The sequence below is a fragment of the Lampetra fluviatilis genome, chromosome 8 (assembly GCF_964198595.1).
Source record: "Lampetra fluviatilis chromosome 8, kcLamFluv1.1, whole genome shotgun sequence".
Classification (NCBI taxonomy): domain Eukaryota; kingdom Metazoa; phylum Chordata; class Hyperoartia; order Petromyzontiformes; family Petromyzontidae; genus Lampetra; species Lampetra fluviatilis.
The window spans coordinates 15,804,633-15,818,396 of record NC_136282.1 but is presented as its reverse complement, the minus strand read 5'-3'; the positions used below and the strand labels follow the sequence as shown (position 1 = coordinate 15,818,396).

Below are 13,764 nucleotides of genomic sequence, written 5' to 3'. Positions count from 1 at the left end.
TACGACAAAGAATATAACTCTTCCTCCCATCACCATGCGGTTGAACATAAACAGTCTCTACGCTTGTCCTTGTTGTTCGTGCGAGAGAATTTTGATTCCGTTGGTTCCATACGACACTGCCATGCTTGAATGGTCAGCACACTGGATTTAAAATACAGAGATCCTCTGTTCTATCTCCCGGCGTGGCAGTTGAAACAAGTTTATAAAATCTGCCCCTCCCACCTCCGCTGCCCTTGTCCACCCAGCAGTTCACGACAGTCTATCGGCAGGCCGCGTGTGGTTGGGTAAAGTGTGGCTACTCCCACGTCTTGCAACATCATGTCTGGCCATTGGACATCTTCATATCTCATCGGATTCCTCCAATATAAATACATATTCTGAATAAATGAAAGATTCTTATTCGGTAGCCCAAATGCCCTGTGAAGGAACTCTCGTAGCTGCCTTCTGACAGCAGTAGCATGAGCGAGCCGTTTCAGGGTTGCCCCTGTGTCTCTGTGTCTGTAAATCTATCCTAGGGGCACAGTGGGAAACACAGCAGAGTACGTTTCCCGAGGACACCTATTGAAGTCAGACATGATTTAAAATGATAATGATGGTTATGATGTCCACTGAATATCAACTATGTATGAGAGATTCATTTGTAATTGATTGAAGCCATTCAATTGCTTGGTCTGGGAAAAGTTGGTAAATTGCAGATACACTGACTTCCACATTACTTTTGGGGCAGTGCGAAGCTGCATGGGCTATGGTTCGGTGTTCGTAGTTGCAGTCGCTCTCGTGTAATACTGAGGCACACCAAAGCAGATGGTTTGGGAAAGCTGAACTCGGTGATGAAAAGCAACGCAACAATGCGCGTAGAGAAGGAAACTCTCAATGGGTGCGTCCTGCCCACTATGACGCACGGTTCAGCAACACGGTCATTAACAAACAGAGAAACAACTGACACGTGGACAAAGAGGCGTGCAGAGACGCATGATTGGAATTGCGTCGAGTGTTTGAAAGATGAGCACGTGGATTTGAGAACATAACGCAGGTTGATGTCATCCAAACGGTTCAGCAGAGCAAGTGGCATTGGGCAGGACGCGTCCCGGCTCGAAGGGGCGATGGCCCGTGGTCAAGAGTCACGACGGAGCCGCAGCCGAGGAGTGGAACGCATTCGGGAGGGCGTCCACCGAGAGCGATGGCACGACGACGATGGCATCAGCTGGGTGTGCGGCTGCCGGGTGGATTTAAATAGCAGCGTGAACAGGTGGCGCTGCAGTCGAACAGCAGGGAGGCACGACTCCCACTGCGCCTCGCACGCACGCCACGTGAGAACTCCACGCCGCGTACTCAACGTCCTCGGACTCATCTCGACTAGCGGCTCAAAGGCGCTGAAGGCAAGGCCATCTCCGGAGGGGGCAGCGGTGAAACGGAGACACCCGAAGACCGACTTCTTCGAAGATGGCCTTCAGCCAGCAGTGGAGTGACGATGGCTTACGACGAAGAGGAGCACGCTGGCCGGCGCGGTGCCAGGAGCGGTGCGTGGCGTCGTCCTGCCGGCTCCTGGTCGAGCGTTTGCTGCGGTCGGCGGAGGCGGACTACGGACATCAAACATCATCCGCACGTCGATTTGCTCGTCCGGGCGCCGTCGGTCGTGCTCCATTACCGACCGCCCTTCGCGCTCAACACAATCGTGCATTGTGTTCCACGATAATTACGTTACGTAATTGCTCCCAAGCACACCTGTTATTTTTAGAGGGAGAACATTCCAAGCGCGTGTGGGTTGATTGAAAGCCTTTGATTGCAACGCGCACGTGCGAACGTGTGACGCTCGCACGTGTGAACACATTTACGAGCAAATAATTATACACGCTGCGTATGTGTCCGGCGTGGAGATAAACATGCGCTGAGACGCACGCATGGCGCGCCAAGACTACAATTATCGCTGCAGGTTTTAGGCGTCGAGCTCTGCTTCACTTCGGATGCAAGACACGACTGCCGTGCAGCAATTAAAATGGGCCCTACCGATGTCATTTTGTCATGGGGTTCGATGTTCACAGATCGCAAATTATAACCTGGGTGTTGAACTGCCTGCGTGCCACTTGCATTTGTCCATCAAATGAACCGACGTTTTTTGCAACGGAATCGCGAACGGTTCGTGCAAAAATGCATTAAAATAAGAAAAATTACAATATTGAGCAATTTTGAAGACATTTTATTTAGTAATGGCAATGTCACTATCGGTGGTCTCGTTTTATTTCTATCCAGTCGTACATCAATTACATCCACGTTAAAATATGAACGTTCTGTATACGCATGTGTTTGTGTTTCTTCTGGTCGCCGGGCGGTAGTGGATTGACTAGGGCATCGCGCTACGAACCCGGCGACCGAGTTCGATTCCCGCTCATGGCCAACATCAGTGACAATTATCTGAACCTGTCTTGGGCCTCCCCTAGGTGGAGTCGGTCTCAAATGAGTACTTGGTGTGGTGGGTAAACATCAGCATCGGGGAGACAAAGGCGGCCAGGCGTGGCGCTTGCCACCACCCCCTCGTGTGCCGTGTTAGCTGTCATTAATGCTCGTTAAAAGCACTTGCCCCAGTAGTCTGTTAAGGCTATACGGGGGGAGGGGTCTTTGTCTTTGTACGTGCTTGGCCATGGTAAAGTACAGTAGTTGATTGCGCATCCAGTGGCATGTTTTGAATACATCTACTCCTGTTTATAGAATACAATGCGGATTTATGTATTTATTGATTTATGCATCTAATTTGTGATTCTGTTTCTGGATGCTGTATATGAGGGGTAGGAGACTTGCAGATTTGGAGAGGTGGGTGGTGTTTTAAAGTATGTATGTGATAACGCGTGCGTTGTCATGCGTACGGCGACCCCGGCAAACAGAGTTTGATTCCTGGCCAAGGCTGACATCAGTAGTGAATGACGTCGATACCGGTTCTGGGCACTGCCTTCACCAATTGGGACTGACGAGCGTGGTGAAGTATGGTCTAACGACCCCCACGACCGGCACGATCCAGCTGGCGATTGACAAAGTGACTGTAAAATAGTCACGAAAAATGTAGTCACATTGATCGCTCTGTAAAATAAGTGCTTGTGTTTAAGTACTCGCACACTGCCAACTGTCACGTGTAATCTGTCAGGATAGAAATCTGCAATTGAACTTCCCTCTTGGCTCTCAATCACAGTTCACGGCGCAATGAGGAAACGGTACAATGCCAATGATGAAATAGGTTCATCAGTAGATAAATATCTTGGGCGCACCTGACAGTGTGGAAATCCTGGGCAGATGTGTCCTCGCCACGCCATTGTATACGGAACTAATCACCGCACTTCATTAAAAAACTTGGAACGGATTTTGAGCTTTTGCCCGGACCGCTTTGTCGTGCCGCTGAACGCGGCGCCGCGTGCCGCCCAATCTTGGCTACGTACGACTCCGAGTGTGCCAGGCCGGGGGGCACCTGGGGTCGTTCTGTTAACGGAATTAGTGACAATCACATTTGCCGACAAAGTGGGTTGTTGGTTTTTTGTTTATTGTTTTTTCATCGGTCAGCGATGACTGTGAGTGGATGATGAATCATCCGACGCAATGCCGAGTGCGACCGCCCGGCAGGGACCACGGCGTGACCGACCGACTGACCGGAGCAAATGATTTGAATGAAGACGCAGGTGGCAGCGATCAATTGGCAACGTTACTGGGGACGTCATCAGAGCAAAAGTCACAGCCCTTCAATCGCCTGCGCACGCCGCTGCTGGCGGAAGGAGGCTCTGGAGTGCCCCTGTAGGGAGGGCAGGGGGGGAATTTGGTCTACTCTTCCACACAGACCAGACGTGTTAGAGGAGGTGGGTGTGCCTACACTTTACCCCACCACACTGAACCCATTTACATGGCTGGGAGGACAGAGGCAGTGGGTGGGGATTTAAGAAGCTTGCTCCGTTGTTTTAAGACTCAAGGACAATTCCACCTTTTGTCATTGACCGGTCAATGACCGAGTGAGCAAGCAATGCTGGGTAGCTCACGTGCCGGTGGCTGCGGTGGTGGTGGCTGCGCTGAGCTGGAGAATGCCGCTGGTGCCGGTCTGTAGGCCCTGCTGCCCGGGATCAGCTTCAGAGATTCACGGAATCTGTGGCAGCGATTAGTGATGTATGTGAATAAAACTGTACACGAATAAGTTGAGTTTTGACCTACACAGCTCTTAACTTGTAAAATGGTTAACGCCAGACGCTTTGTTAGGGCGTTGTGTCGTGTTGCTTGCGTAAACTATGAATGAAATGATTCATTGAGGAAAATTTATTATTATTATAATGCTCACGTTACTGACACGCAATTATGCCTAAAACCGATTATTTTTGACTGTGTGTGTACCCGATCTGATCAGATCTCAGGAACTAGGCAAAGGTTAGGCCTGTTCAGTACGTGGATTGGAGACTACCTAGGAAAACCAGGTGTTGTAGGCTAGGGCTGCGAGGTGTTTAGTGAATATTCGTACGGCATTGGATTCTTGGAACCATCTGTGCGTTGGTTTACTCCAGATTCTCCGGTTTTATTCCACACAAAGTCAAACAGCCATTAGCAAAAAAGAGATTGTGGAATTCCCTATCTCGGTCCACGAGGGAATCAGTGTCTGTTACACTTTTTAAACCGCTTTCTCCATAACTTAAGATTTTACGTTAATATCTTTGAGGCCTTGTGAGAATTGTGCTATAAAAAACCGAGCTTATTATTATTGTTATCCCACTGCAGCACCCTCCGGAAAGAGAGTTTTGACACTTTACCACAGCCCTTGGTGTGTTAATAACGAGCATTATCAACATTATTATGAAATGCAAATGTTGCCATTGTAGGTGCTCTCCATGCGTACCACTGCAAGGACAAATCGTGACCAAGAATCGTAACAATCGAATCGTTGAGGGGGTGAATCGTGAAGTCCCCATCGTCGACCGTTTTATTTTCCCCGTTGGATCGTCGTTCCGGTTCCCTTGTGTTGCCGCTTCAGCAGGAGATGCGGCCGTCAGAAGCCGCTCGCTCGTCGCAGGTGCAACGGGCGGCTGAGTAGCGGCGCAGCGTTCTTCACCTCTTGGGGCCAATTCCCGCTGAAGCTCCCTCCCCGTTGCTCCACACCTGCTTGAGGCCGGCGGTCGTTCGTTCGTTCGCTCCCATTCACAGCGTCTTCACGCTTCGCTTCTGATTATGAATGCGGAGTGAACGACTGCGATTATTTTCCGCGCTGACGGATGGGCGCGCGTCACAGTCGCGTGTTCCACAATAGGACGGGACGTCCTTGCAGGAAATTGCCGCCGTCTCACTTTGCGAGCCGCTTACCGTGCCGTGCATCTCAGCAGGCGTGCTTAAGCGGGACTTTCTTGAGTTTGGCCGCCACTCTCGCCGGGTCCTGAGACGCCCGTTAGAGAAGATTGACGTCGTTCAGTGGAGACTCGCGCGGGCCTGCGTTGGCGAGACCCCACGGGCGCTTGTGCCACAAGTGATGCATCGTTTATGCGCTACCCTGGGTTTATCGTTATTAATATCATTCGTCTTGAATTGCGGGCTCGCGCTTTCCTGCTCCGCATCGTTTCCACGTTGTGCGTGCGTTGTGCTTGTTTACGCGTTTTTGGCCACTGCCTTGCGTTACGCCGAGCGATTGCGAGAGACCTTGACGGCAGGCGACCGTGCCTGCGCTCGCACCGCCCCCCTCGTCCCCCTTGACCCCCGCGTCGCTCTCTTCCCACGCTTCGCTCGTGTCCTACGCCGACCACGCAGCCCCGCGCGGACGCGAAACAATGTCGGCAGCATTCATGCATTCTGTGCATGTGTGCGCGTGTATTTTTAGTGGATATGAATTCCTTTGTGTTCTAACGATTATTTTGCTACTTTGGTAATTGCCCTCCCATTAAAACCATTAACTCGAAGCTCCGCTTGTGTCTTCGGGGTGGGCAAATAATTTTTACCGGAGCTGGAGACGTTTGCCCCGGTTCTCCCGAGTTGAGCGGCATCTGCCGAGACGTTCCAGGACTTGGGCGATCGGCATCACCGCGTGTAGCCGCAGCTCTGCCGACTGCTGCTGCCCAACTTGAGAATGGCTGCGAAGGCAAACGTGGCCGTTCGGTTCCCACGTTGCTTTGGTTATAAAATCGCAATGTGAGTCGCAGTGGGTCTAGCGGTCCGTTAATTTATCGATCACAATCGCATAGCACACATATTGAATCGTATGTAGAATTGATAACTTTCAAATCCTATACTCTGTAGAGTAGGTAATGTACAAATGTAGTGACATTGCGGGATGTCACTGAGTAATGCCGGCCCTAGAGGGTCACGGCGTGTGGTGTCGTAACATCGCGGACACCACGAGGATGTGGTTGCAGTACCGGCCCTAGAGGGGCTCGGTGAGCGCTGATCGACAGCGCTGGATGGCACCACGCTCGGCGTGCAGTGCTGGCCCCTACAGGACAGGGTGTGGGCATGCCGGCCATGGAAATGGGGTTACTAAGGGCAGTGGCGTCACGAGGGGGGTGCGGGGGGTGCTTGCTGCACCGGGTGACACCATCAGAGGGGGTGACACCAAAATGACTGTCTATACAGTTTCTGTGCAGTGTTTCAGCATAAATTTTGTACTTTTTTTAATATCCCTGTAGTTAGTTATAACAACAACAAAATACATTTTTGTTCATATAACTAAGCCCAGCTTACATACACAATATAACTACCTATGCTAATTGACTTTTTGAACCTTCTAATGCGCTCCGGTCAGCGCTGTCATTATTACTCAACTACAGTGACGCTTTGAGTCACGTGGTTTCGTCTGCACGTGCTACAAGCACGCGCTGTTGTGTTCGTCGCTGCTCGTGTTTTTATAGTCGCTGATTTTGTCAAATTTTCTGGTATTTTAGCTACAATATCGTGGTGATTAGTATTTGTGAACCTATATCAATAACTCTTTTGAGAGTGAAGTAGTAAATTAAGGAAATATTATAATTTAAAGGTGTCATTTAAATTTTGCTAGGATGGAGGCAGCGCAGTCGCGCTTGGCGTGGATTGTCACTGCTGTTCTGATGCTGTCCGTCGTCCCTGTCGTCGTCGCAGCGCTGTCTCCTCTCCCTCCGCTGAACGTGACGTCACCGCATGCCGGGAAGCCCGTGTCTCCGACGCCGCAGCTGCTGGGCCTCGAGTGTCCGCACTCCGAGCTCACGTCTCACGTGGAGCAGCACCACCAGCAGCAGCAGCAGCAGGATGAGCAGCAGCAGGAGGAGGATCACCTGGATCAGCAGCAGCAGCAGCAGAACCAGCACCTGTTGCAGCAGCAGCAGAGGCAGTGGCAGTACCTGGAGGAGATGGTCAGCTCGCTCATCAGCACAGCGCAGCAGCTCAAGGCTGCCTTGGAGCAGGCGAAACAGGAGGCCGCGATGGCCCAGGCGAGGCTGCAGGCTGAAGCGGAGAGGGCTGAGGTAAGTGTGGAGGGCGGCAGAGAGGAGGGCAACGGGCGAGAGGGCAGTAGCATGAGCACCGACTGTGCTCTCATCAGCTTGGTGTCACGAGACAAAGCATCCATTTGGATGTCTCGCAGAGCATTATTGACCTTCGTTTTAGAGAAAAGCCCACGATAGTGCATATCACAGAGCGACCTCTTGAGATCCCTTGAAGTGAACTATGGTGCAGTTGGCGCAGAAGGAGGCAGCGATTTGCTCCCTGCTCTGCAACTGAGAGCAACGTTCGCCCCTTTACAATAAAAGTGAAATTGTAGTTTTCATTGCCAAAATGTATCCAAATGAATTGCAGAACAAAATTGAATGTTTTTATTTATTTGTGCAGTCATCGCTGACCGGGCTGAGACCATCACAGTGTACAGTGTTTGTTTTGTGACCGTAATAACTATATTGTGTGCACATGTGTGCGCGTGCTTTTGCACGTACGTGCGTTTGCGGACGCGTATGTGCGTGTGTGTGTGTGCTTGCGTGCGTGTGCCCTCGCAGCAGGTGCTGAACCCGTACCACGCGCGCCTTGAGTCTCAACTCCATTTCCAACGCGTGGAGCTGGGCGATGGGAAAACCGAACTCATCATCAAGGTATCGACAGCGCCATATCACACAATCACACCCCTGACGCATCCGAAGATCGCAAAGCGTTGCAGCAGAGCAGCGATCACGCTTCATCGCCATCATCATCAGCCACGATCGATCCACTGTTGGACAAATCCCTCCCCAAGCCGAAGCCGTTTCTCATGGCCCTGCCGTGTAGCCGCTCGGTCTCGCTGCTGCTCGTGAGCCGATCTCGTGGCTCCGTCCTTTCCCTCTCAACGTCCCCCCCGGGCGCGCCCCCTCCCCTTGGCTGCCATTCCGTCGCTAGTCTCGCCCACCGGCCCCTCGCCACGACGTGTCCTGCCCAAGCCCCCCCGCTCCCTTTTAATGACGGTCGAAACGTCATCCAACTTTGACGTGAGTGACGGATTGTGGCAGGAAGGGCGCTCTCGGCGCGCGGCTCTGCCGGGTCTCTCCGCTCGTTGGCGAAGTAAAACGTGCCCTCTCCTCCTCCCTCCGCCAGCAAATGTGCGTAAACTGCGGGCGCGAGGCCATGAACGAGTGCACGGGATGCCACAAGGTACACTACTGTTCCACCTTCTGCCAGCGTAAGGTCAGTGCCCGCATGAGCACCCTCTGTGTGACGGGCGAGGCGCGATTTTGTGCAAGCGGTGCTGGCGCCGGGGTTCTAAACGCCCGGAGGGAAGACGCCGCCCTGACAATGAATCGGCTCTTTAATAGCGAATCCACACACCCCGGCTGCGTGTGTCCTGGGCTCTCCCGCACGAGCAAAATATTTCCACTTCATGCTCCGTTATTATTTCGATGACAGGACAGAGACGCAGAGGACCGGGTTACAACCGTCCTGCAATTGAGCGATGCATCCGAGCGTAATCGTGGCGTTCCCCAGCTGTGATCTAGGGAGCGAGAGAGAGAGAGAGGGACAGGGAGGAGGAGAAGAAGAGCATCAGGTAGAAGACATGCGATGCGGGAGGGGGGGGTGAGGATGCCTAGTGCGGAGTGAATTGGTGCCAAGATTTCCCTGTACTCCATTCGTGACCCCTGCAGCACAGCCCCTAGGTGTTGCTCAAGGTTGGGAGCTCGTGAGCAGCGTGAAGTTTTGTTGATGGCAAATATTCATGAAAGTGACTTTGAGGAGAGCTGCCACAGCACGCGAGTCGAGCGTAGCCGGACACGCACTGGGTCAACAAGCGGCAGCATCCGCCCTCTGGCACCAACCCCTTGTGGGGGGGGGGGGGTCCCTCCTGGCAAAGCTCCCTCGGGAGACGTGGCCGGAGTTTGACCGCTTTTTATTTTTTATATATTTTGAATGGGAAGACGGAACCAGGATGTGGGGCATCGCTGCGACCTGCACGAGCGAATGGACCCACAGGAGAGACTCGTCGTGGTAGGGAGACAGAGGCGAGGGAGAGACACACCAGAGTAGACAAAGAGATTCAGAATGAAGACCGCTGTAGATGTAGACGTGATATCGCTGCACAGTTGCGGTGGAGCTGCCGGTAACTATTTTACAAATCCAAAGATGCTTTGAAGTCGTGTGGGATAGTTCGGGACGCAGAGCCTCGGTGTGCGTAGCTACAAGATGAACACCATTGGTGTCTTTTGGTCACGTCTTCATTTAAACCTCTCGTCAGAAACAATCGGTGCTCGTGTTCCCTCTGCCCCGCGGGGGAGGCACCCCCCGGTGCTCGCTGCGCAAAGAGCCGCACATTTTGAACAAGAACAGCGAAATTGCCAAACCCGACTAAATTTCAGGCAGGGTGACGACCCCTTTCTGCCAATCACAGCCACCACCGTCACGGGGCAATCGTCAGGGCACTGGCCGGTTTCACCACCACCACCACCACCTCCAGCACCACCACCTCCAGCACCACCACCTCCAGCACCACCTCCACCCCGGTGATTGTGTTCCATGGTGTGTGCTGCGCCCCCCCCCTCTCATCCCACCGCCCCCACCACCCCCACCACCCCCACCACCCCGCAAAGCCTCCCCTTAGAGTCCCACCCATCACCCCACATCCCAACCCCGACCCCCAACCTCTCCTTCAAACCCCCGCAACCTTCCCCGCTTGCAATCCCCCCACCAGTTTTCCTAAATCCCTCTCCCTCCGCCCTGTCCCTCCCCCGCCTGCCTCGCCCCCTCCGCCTCCTCGCCCACCTCGTCGCCCACCTCTGGTCGCGGCCGTCGCGGCCGTCGCGACGCGTGCAGGACTGGAAGGAGCACCAGCACGTGTGCGGCCACCCGCTGGGGACGGCGCCGGTGGCGACGGGCGCCGACGTCGCCGTCGGGGACGCGGAGGGTGACCACCGGGACAAGGTGTGAGGCGCGGCGCCGCCTCCGCCCGCGCTGCTCGTCGCTCGTCCCCTCCAGCGCCGCCGAGACGGCACCGCTCACCCCTGGCTCACCCACACAGCTCACTCACACGGCTCACTCACACAGCTCACTCACACAGCTCACTCATACGGCTCACTCACACGGCTCACTCACACGGCTCACTCACACGGCTCACTCACACAGCTCACTCACACAGCTCACCCACACAGCTCACTCACACGGCTCACTCACACGGCTCACTCACACAGCTCACTCACACAGCTCACTCACACAGCTCACTCACACGGCTCACTCACACGGCTCACTCACACAGCTCACTCACATGGCTCACTCACACAGCTCACTCACACAGCTCACCCACACGGCTCACTCACACAGCTCACTCACACAGCTCACTCACACGGCTCACTCACACAGCTCACTCACACGGCTCACTCACACAGCTCACTCACACAGCTCATTCGCACGGCTCACTCACACGGCTCACTCACACAGCTCACTCACACGGCTCACTCACACAGCTCACTCACAGAGCTCACTCACACAGCTCACTCACACGGCTCACTCACACGGCTCACTCACACGGCTCACTCACATAGCTCACTCACACAGCTCACTCACACAGCTCACTCACACAGCTCACTCACACAGCTCACTCACACGGCTCACTCACACGGCTCACTCACATAGCTCACTCACACAGCTCACTCACACGGCTCACCCACACGGCTCACTCACAGAGCTCACTCACACAGCTCACTCGCACAGCTCACCCACACGGCTCACTCACACAGCTCACTCACACAGCTCACTCGCACAGCTCACCCACACGGCTCACTCACACGGCTCACTCACACGGCTCACTCACACAGCTCACCCACAGAACTCTACCTTCCAGCTCAACCACGGCACCGCTCAAGCATTGCCACGCCGCTTGGTATCGCAGTCACAGCCGACGTGCGCACCCGCTGTGCGTACCGAACGCACCCCCTGTGCGTACCGAACACGCTCAAAACGGTTATTAAGCAGCTGTGAACCGCCCCATCGCAGGGCGCTCCTCAAAACAAAACGTCTCGAGACACTCGGAGGCGTTTAACTTATTATCGTTCTTATTATTAACATAATTAGCATTGTGTGTGTGTTTTCCCCTTGCGCACATCTAATTGAGGTGAAGCGTTCGTTGAGTGAATCGGCGTCCCGCGTGGCGCGGAGCCGCGGGCTCGCCGCCGCGCGTTTGACGAAGGCGCGCTCGTGGGCTCGCGAGTGATCTCGAGAATATATTTGTTTCATTTTGGCGAGCGTTACACCACGACGCGGAGCACTTGTTCATTCGTACGCAGCCCGCCTCAGCTGGAAGCGCAGAAACGGTCACGGATGTGTCCCTGGACGGTTCACTCCGCACCTTTTGCCACACGCCATTTCCACGCCAACGGGAAGTGGCGTCCCTGCCAGAACCACCTCGGGATTGCCTCTTTGGTGGCGAGGGTCGGTGGTGGCGAGGGTCGGTGGTGGCGAGGGTCGGTGGTGGCGAGGGTCGGTGGTGGCGAGGGTCGGTGGTGGCGAGGGTCGGTGGTGGCGAGGGTCGGTGGTGGCGAGGGTCGGTGGTGGCGAGGGTCGGTGGTGGCGAGTGTCGGTGGTGGCGAGGGTCGGTGGTGGCGAGGGTCGGTGGTGGCGAGGGTCGGCGGTGGCGAGTGTCGGTGGTGGCGAGGGTCGGTGGTGGCGAGGGTCGGTGGTGGCGAGTGTCGGTGGTGGCGAGGGTCGGTGGTGGCGAGGGTCGGCGGTGGCGAGTGTCGGTGGTGGCGAGGGTCGGTGGTGGCGAGTGTCGGTGGTGGCGAGTGTCGGCGGTGGCGAGGGTCGGCGGTGGCGAGTGTCGGCGGTGGCGAGGGTCGGCGGTGGCGAGTGTCGGCGGTGGCGAGTGTCGGCGGTGGCGAGGGTCGGCGGTGGCGAGTGTCGGCGGTGGCGAGTGTCGGCGGTGGCGAGTGTCGGCGGTGGCGAGGGTCGGCGGTGGCGAGTGTCGGCGGTGGCGAGTGTCGGCGGTGGCGAGTGTCGGCGGTGGCGAGTGTCGGCGGTGGCGAGGGTCGGCGGTGGCGAGGGTCGGCGGTGGCGAGTGTCGGCGGTGGCGAGTGTCGGCGGTGGCGAGGGTCGGCGGTGGCGAGTGTCGGCGGTGGCGAGTGTCGGCGGTGGCGAGTGTCGGCGGTGGCGAGTGTCGGCGGTGGCGAGGGTCGGCGGTGGCGAGTGTCGGTGGTGGCGAGGGTCGGTGGTGGCGAGTGTCGGTGGTGGCGAGTGTCGGCGGTGGCGAGGGTCGGCGGTGGCGAGTGTCGGCGGTGGCGAGGGTCGGTGGTGGCGAGTGTCGGTGGTGGCGAGTGTCGGCGGTGGCGAGGGTCGGTGGTGGCGAGTGTCGGCGGTGGCGAGTGTCGGCGGTGGCGAGTGTCGGCGGTGGCGAGGGTCGGCGGTGGCGAGTGTCGGTGGTGGCGAGTGTCGGCGGTGGCGAGTGTCGGCGGTGGCGAGTGTCGGTGGTGGCGAGTGTCGGCGGTGGCGAGGGTCGGCGGTGGCGAGTGTCGGCGGTGGCGAGTGTCGGTGGTGGCGAGTGTCGGTGGTGGCGAGTGTCGGTGGTGGCGAGTGTCGGCGGTGGCGAGGGTCGGTGGTGGCGAGTGTCGGCGGTGGCGAGTGTCGGTGGTGGCGAGTGTCGGTGGTGGCGAGTGTCGGCGGTGGCGAGGGTCGGCGGTGGCGAGGGTCGGTGGTGGCGAGGGTCGGTTTTTATGAAGCTCCCGAAATCCTGCGAGGCGCCCACGGGATGGCGACACGGTACGCAAGTTCACGAACCCATCTGTGCGGACCTCTGAGTGATCGTTCCAGGCAGGTGACTCTCACAAGCGAAGGCTGTCGTGGTCTCGTGCGTTCTCCCCTGGTTCAACAACATTAGTGTCTACTCCTCACGTGCATGGGGCTCTCTCCGGGTATGCGACTTGTCTCCCACTCGCAAGAGGACAGCAGCAGCAGCTTTAAATGGAATTGGTAGAACAACCCAGCATCTCGAACCCTCCTGAAAACGAGCCTCGAGATTCGGCGAGGCTTTCCCGTGTAGGTCGACTATTATTAAATCACCTTTCTTCATACGCAGTCACTCAAAGTCCCTACTGAGTGCACACTCCCGTGGCTGATTTGTTGTTAATTGAGTAATTGCTGCAATTTCTCTGTGTTCAGGATTTCACGTCCCCCCCTCTCCCCAGGGGGCGGGGCGGGGTTGGGGTCTCTACCTTTCATTCACGTCACGTTTGCCGCACCGCCCGCTAGCGCTGGGCACGCGGTGGTCACAGCGGGGGGGGGGGGCGTGATGATCCCTCCCGAGTGGGACGGCTTTTCCGAAACGCAGTGGCTGCCAACCTGCGCTGTGTGCCCCCC

General features: G+C 56.1%; 1 protein-coding gene across 17 annotated transcripts in view; it reads left to right on the top strand.

Annotated features, from left to right (window-relative positions):
• The window catches only part of LOC144933954 (deformed epidermal autoregulatory factor 1 homolog), a 53,136-nt gene extending 40,960 nt beyond the window's left edge, over positions 1 to 12,176 (top strand). For 2 of the 17 annotated variants that reach the window (XM_078859307.1, XM_078859305.1), the window contains exons 9-12: positions 7,075 to 7,436; positions 7,962 to 8,054; positions 8,445 to 8,586; positions 10,115 to 12,170. In XM_078859307.1, the coding sequence (XP_078715433.1) occupies positions 7,075 to 7,436; positions 7,962 to 8,054; positions 8,445 to 8,586; positions 10,115 to 10,350 (833 nt within the window). In that variant the 3' untranslated portion in view covers positions 10,351 to 12,170. The other 15 variants (XM_078859322.1, XM_078859310.1, XM_078859308.1 and 12 more) reach the window with 14 other exon arrangements.
• Positions 12,177 to 13,764: the final 1,588 nt, after the last annotated feature.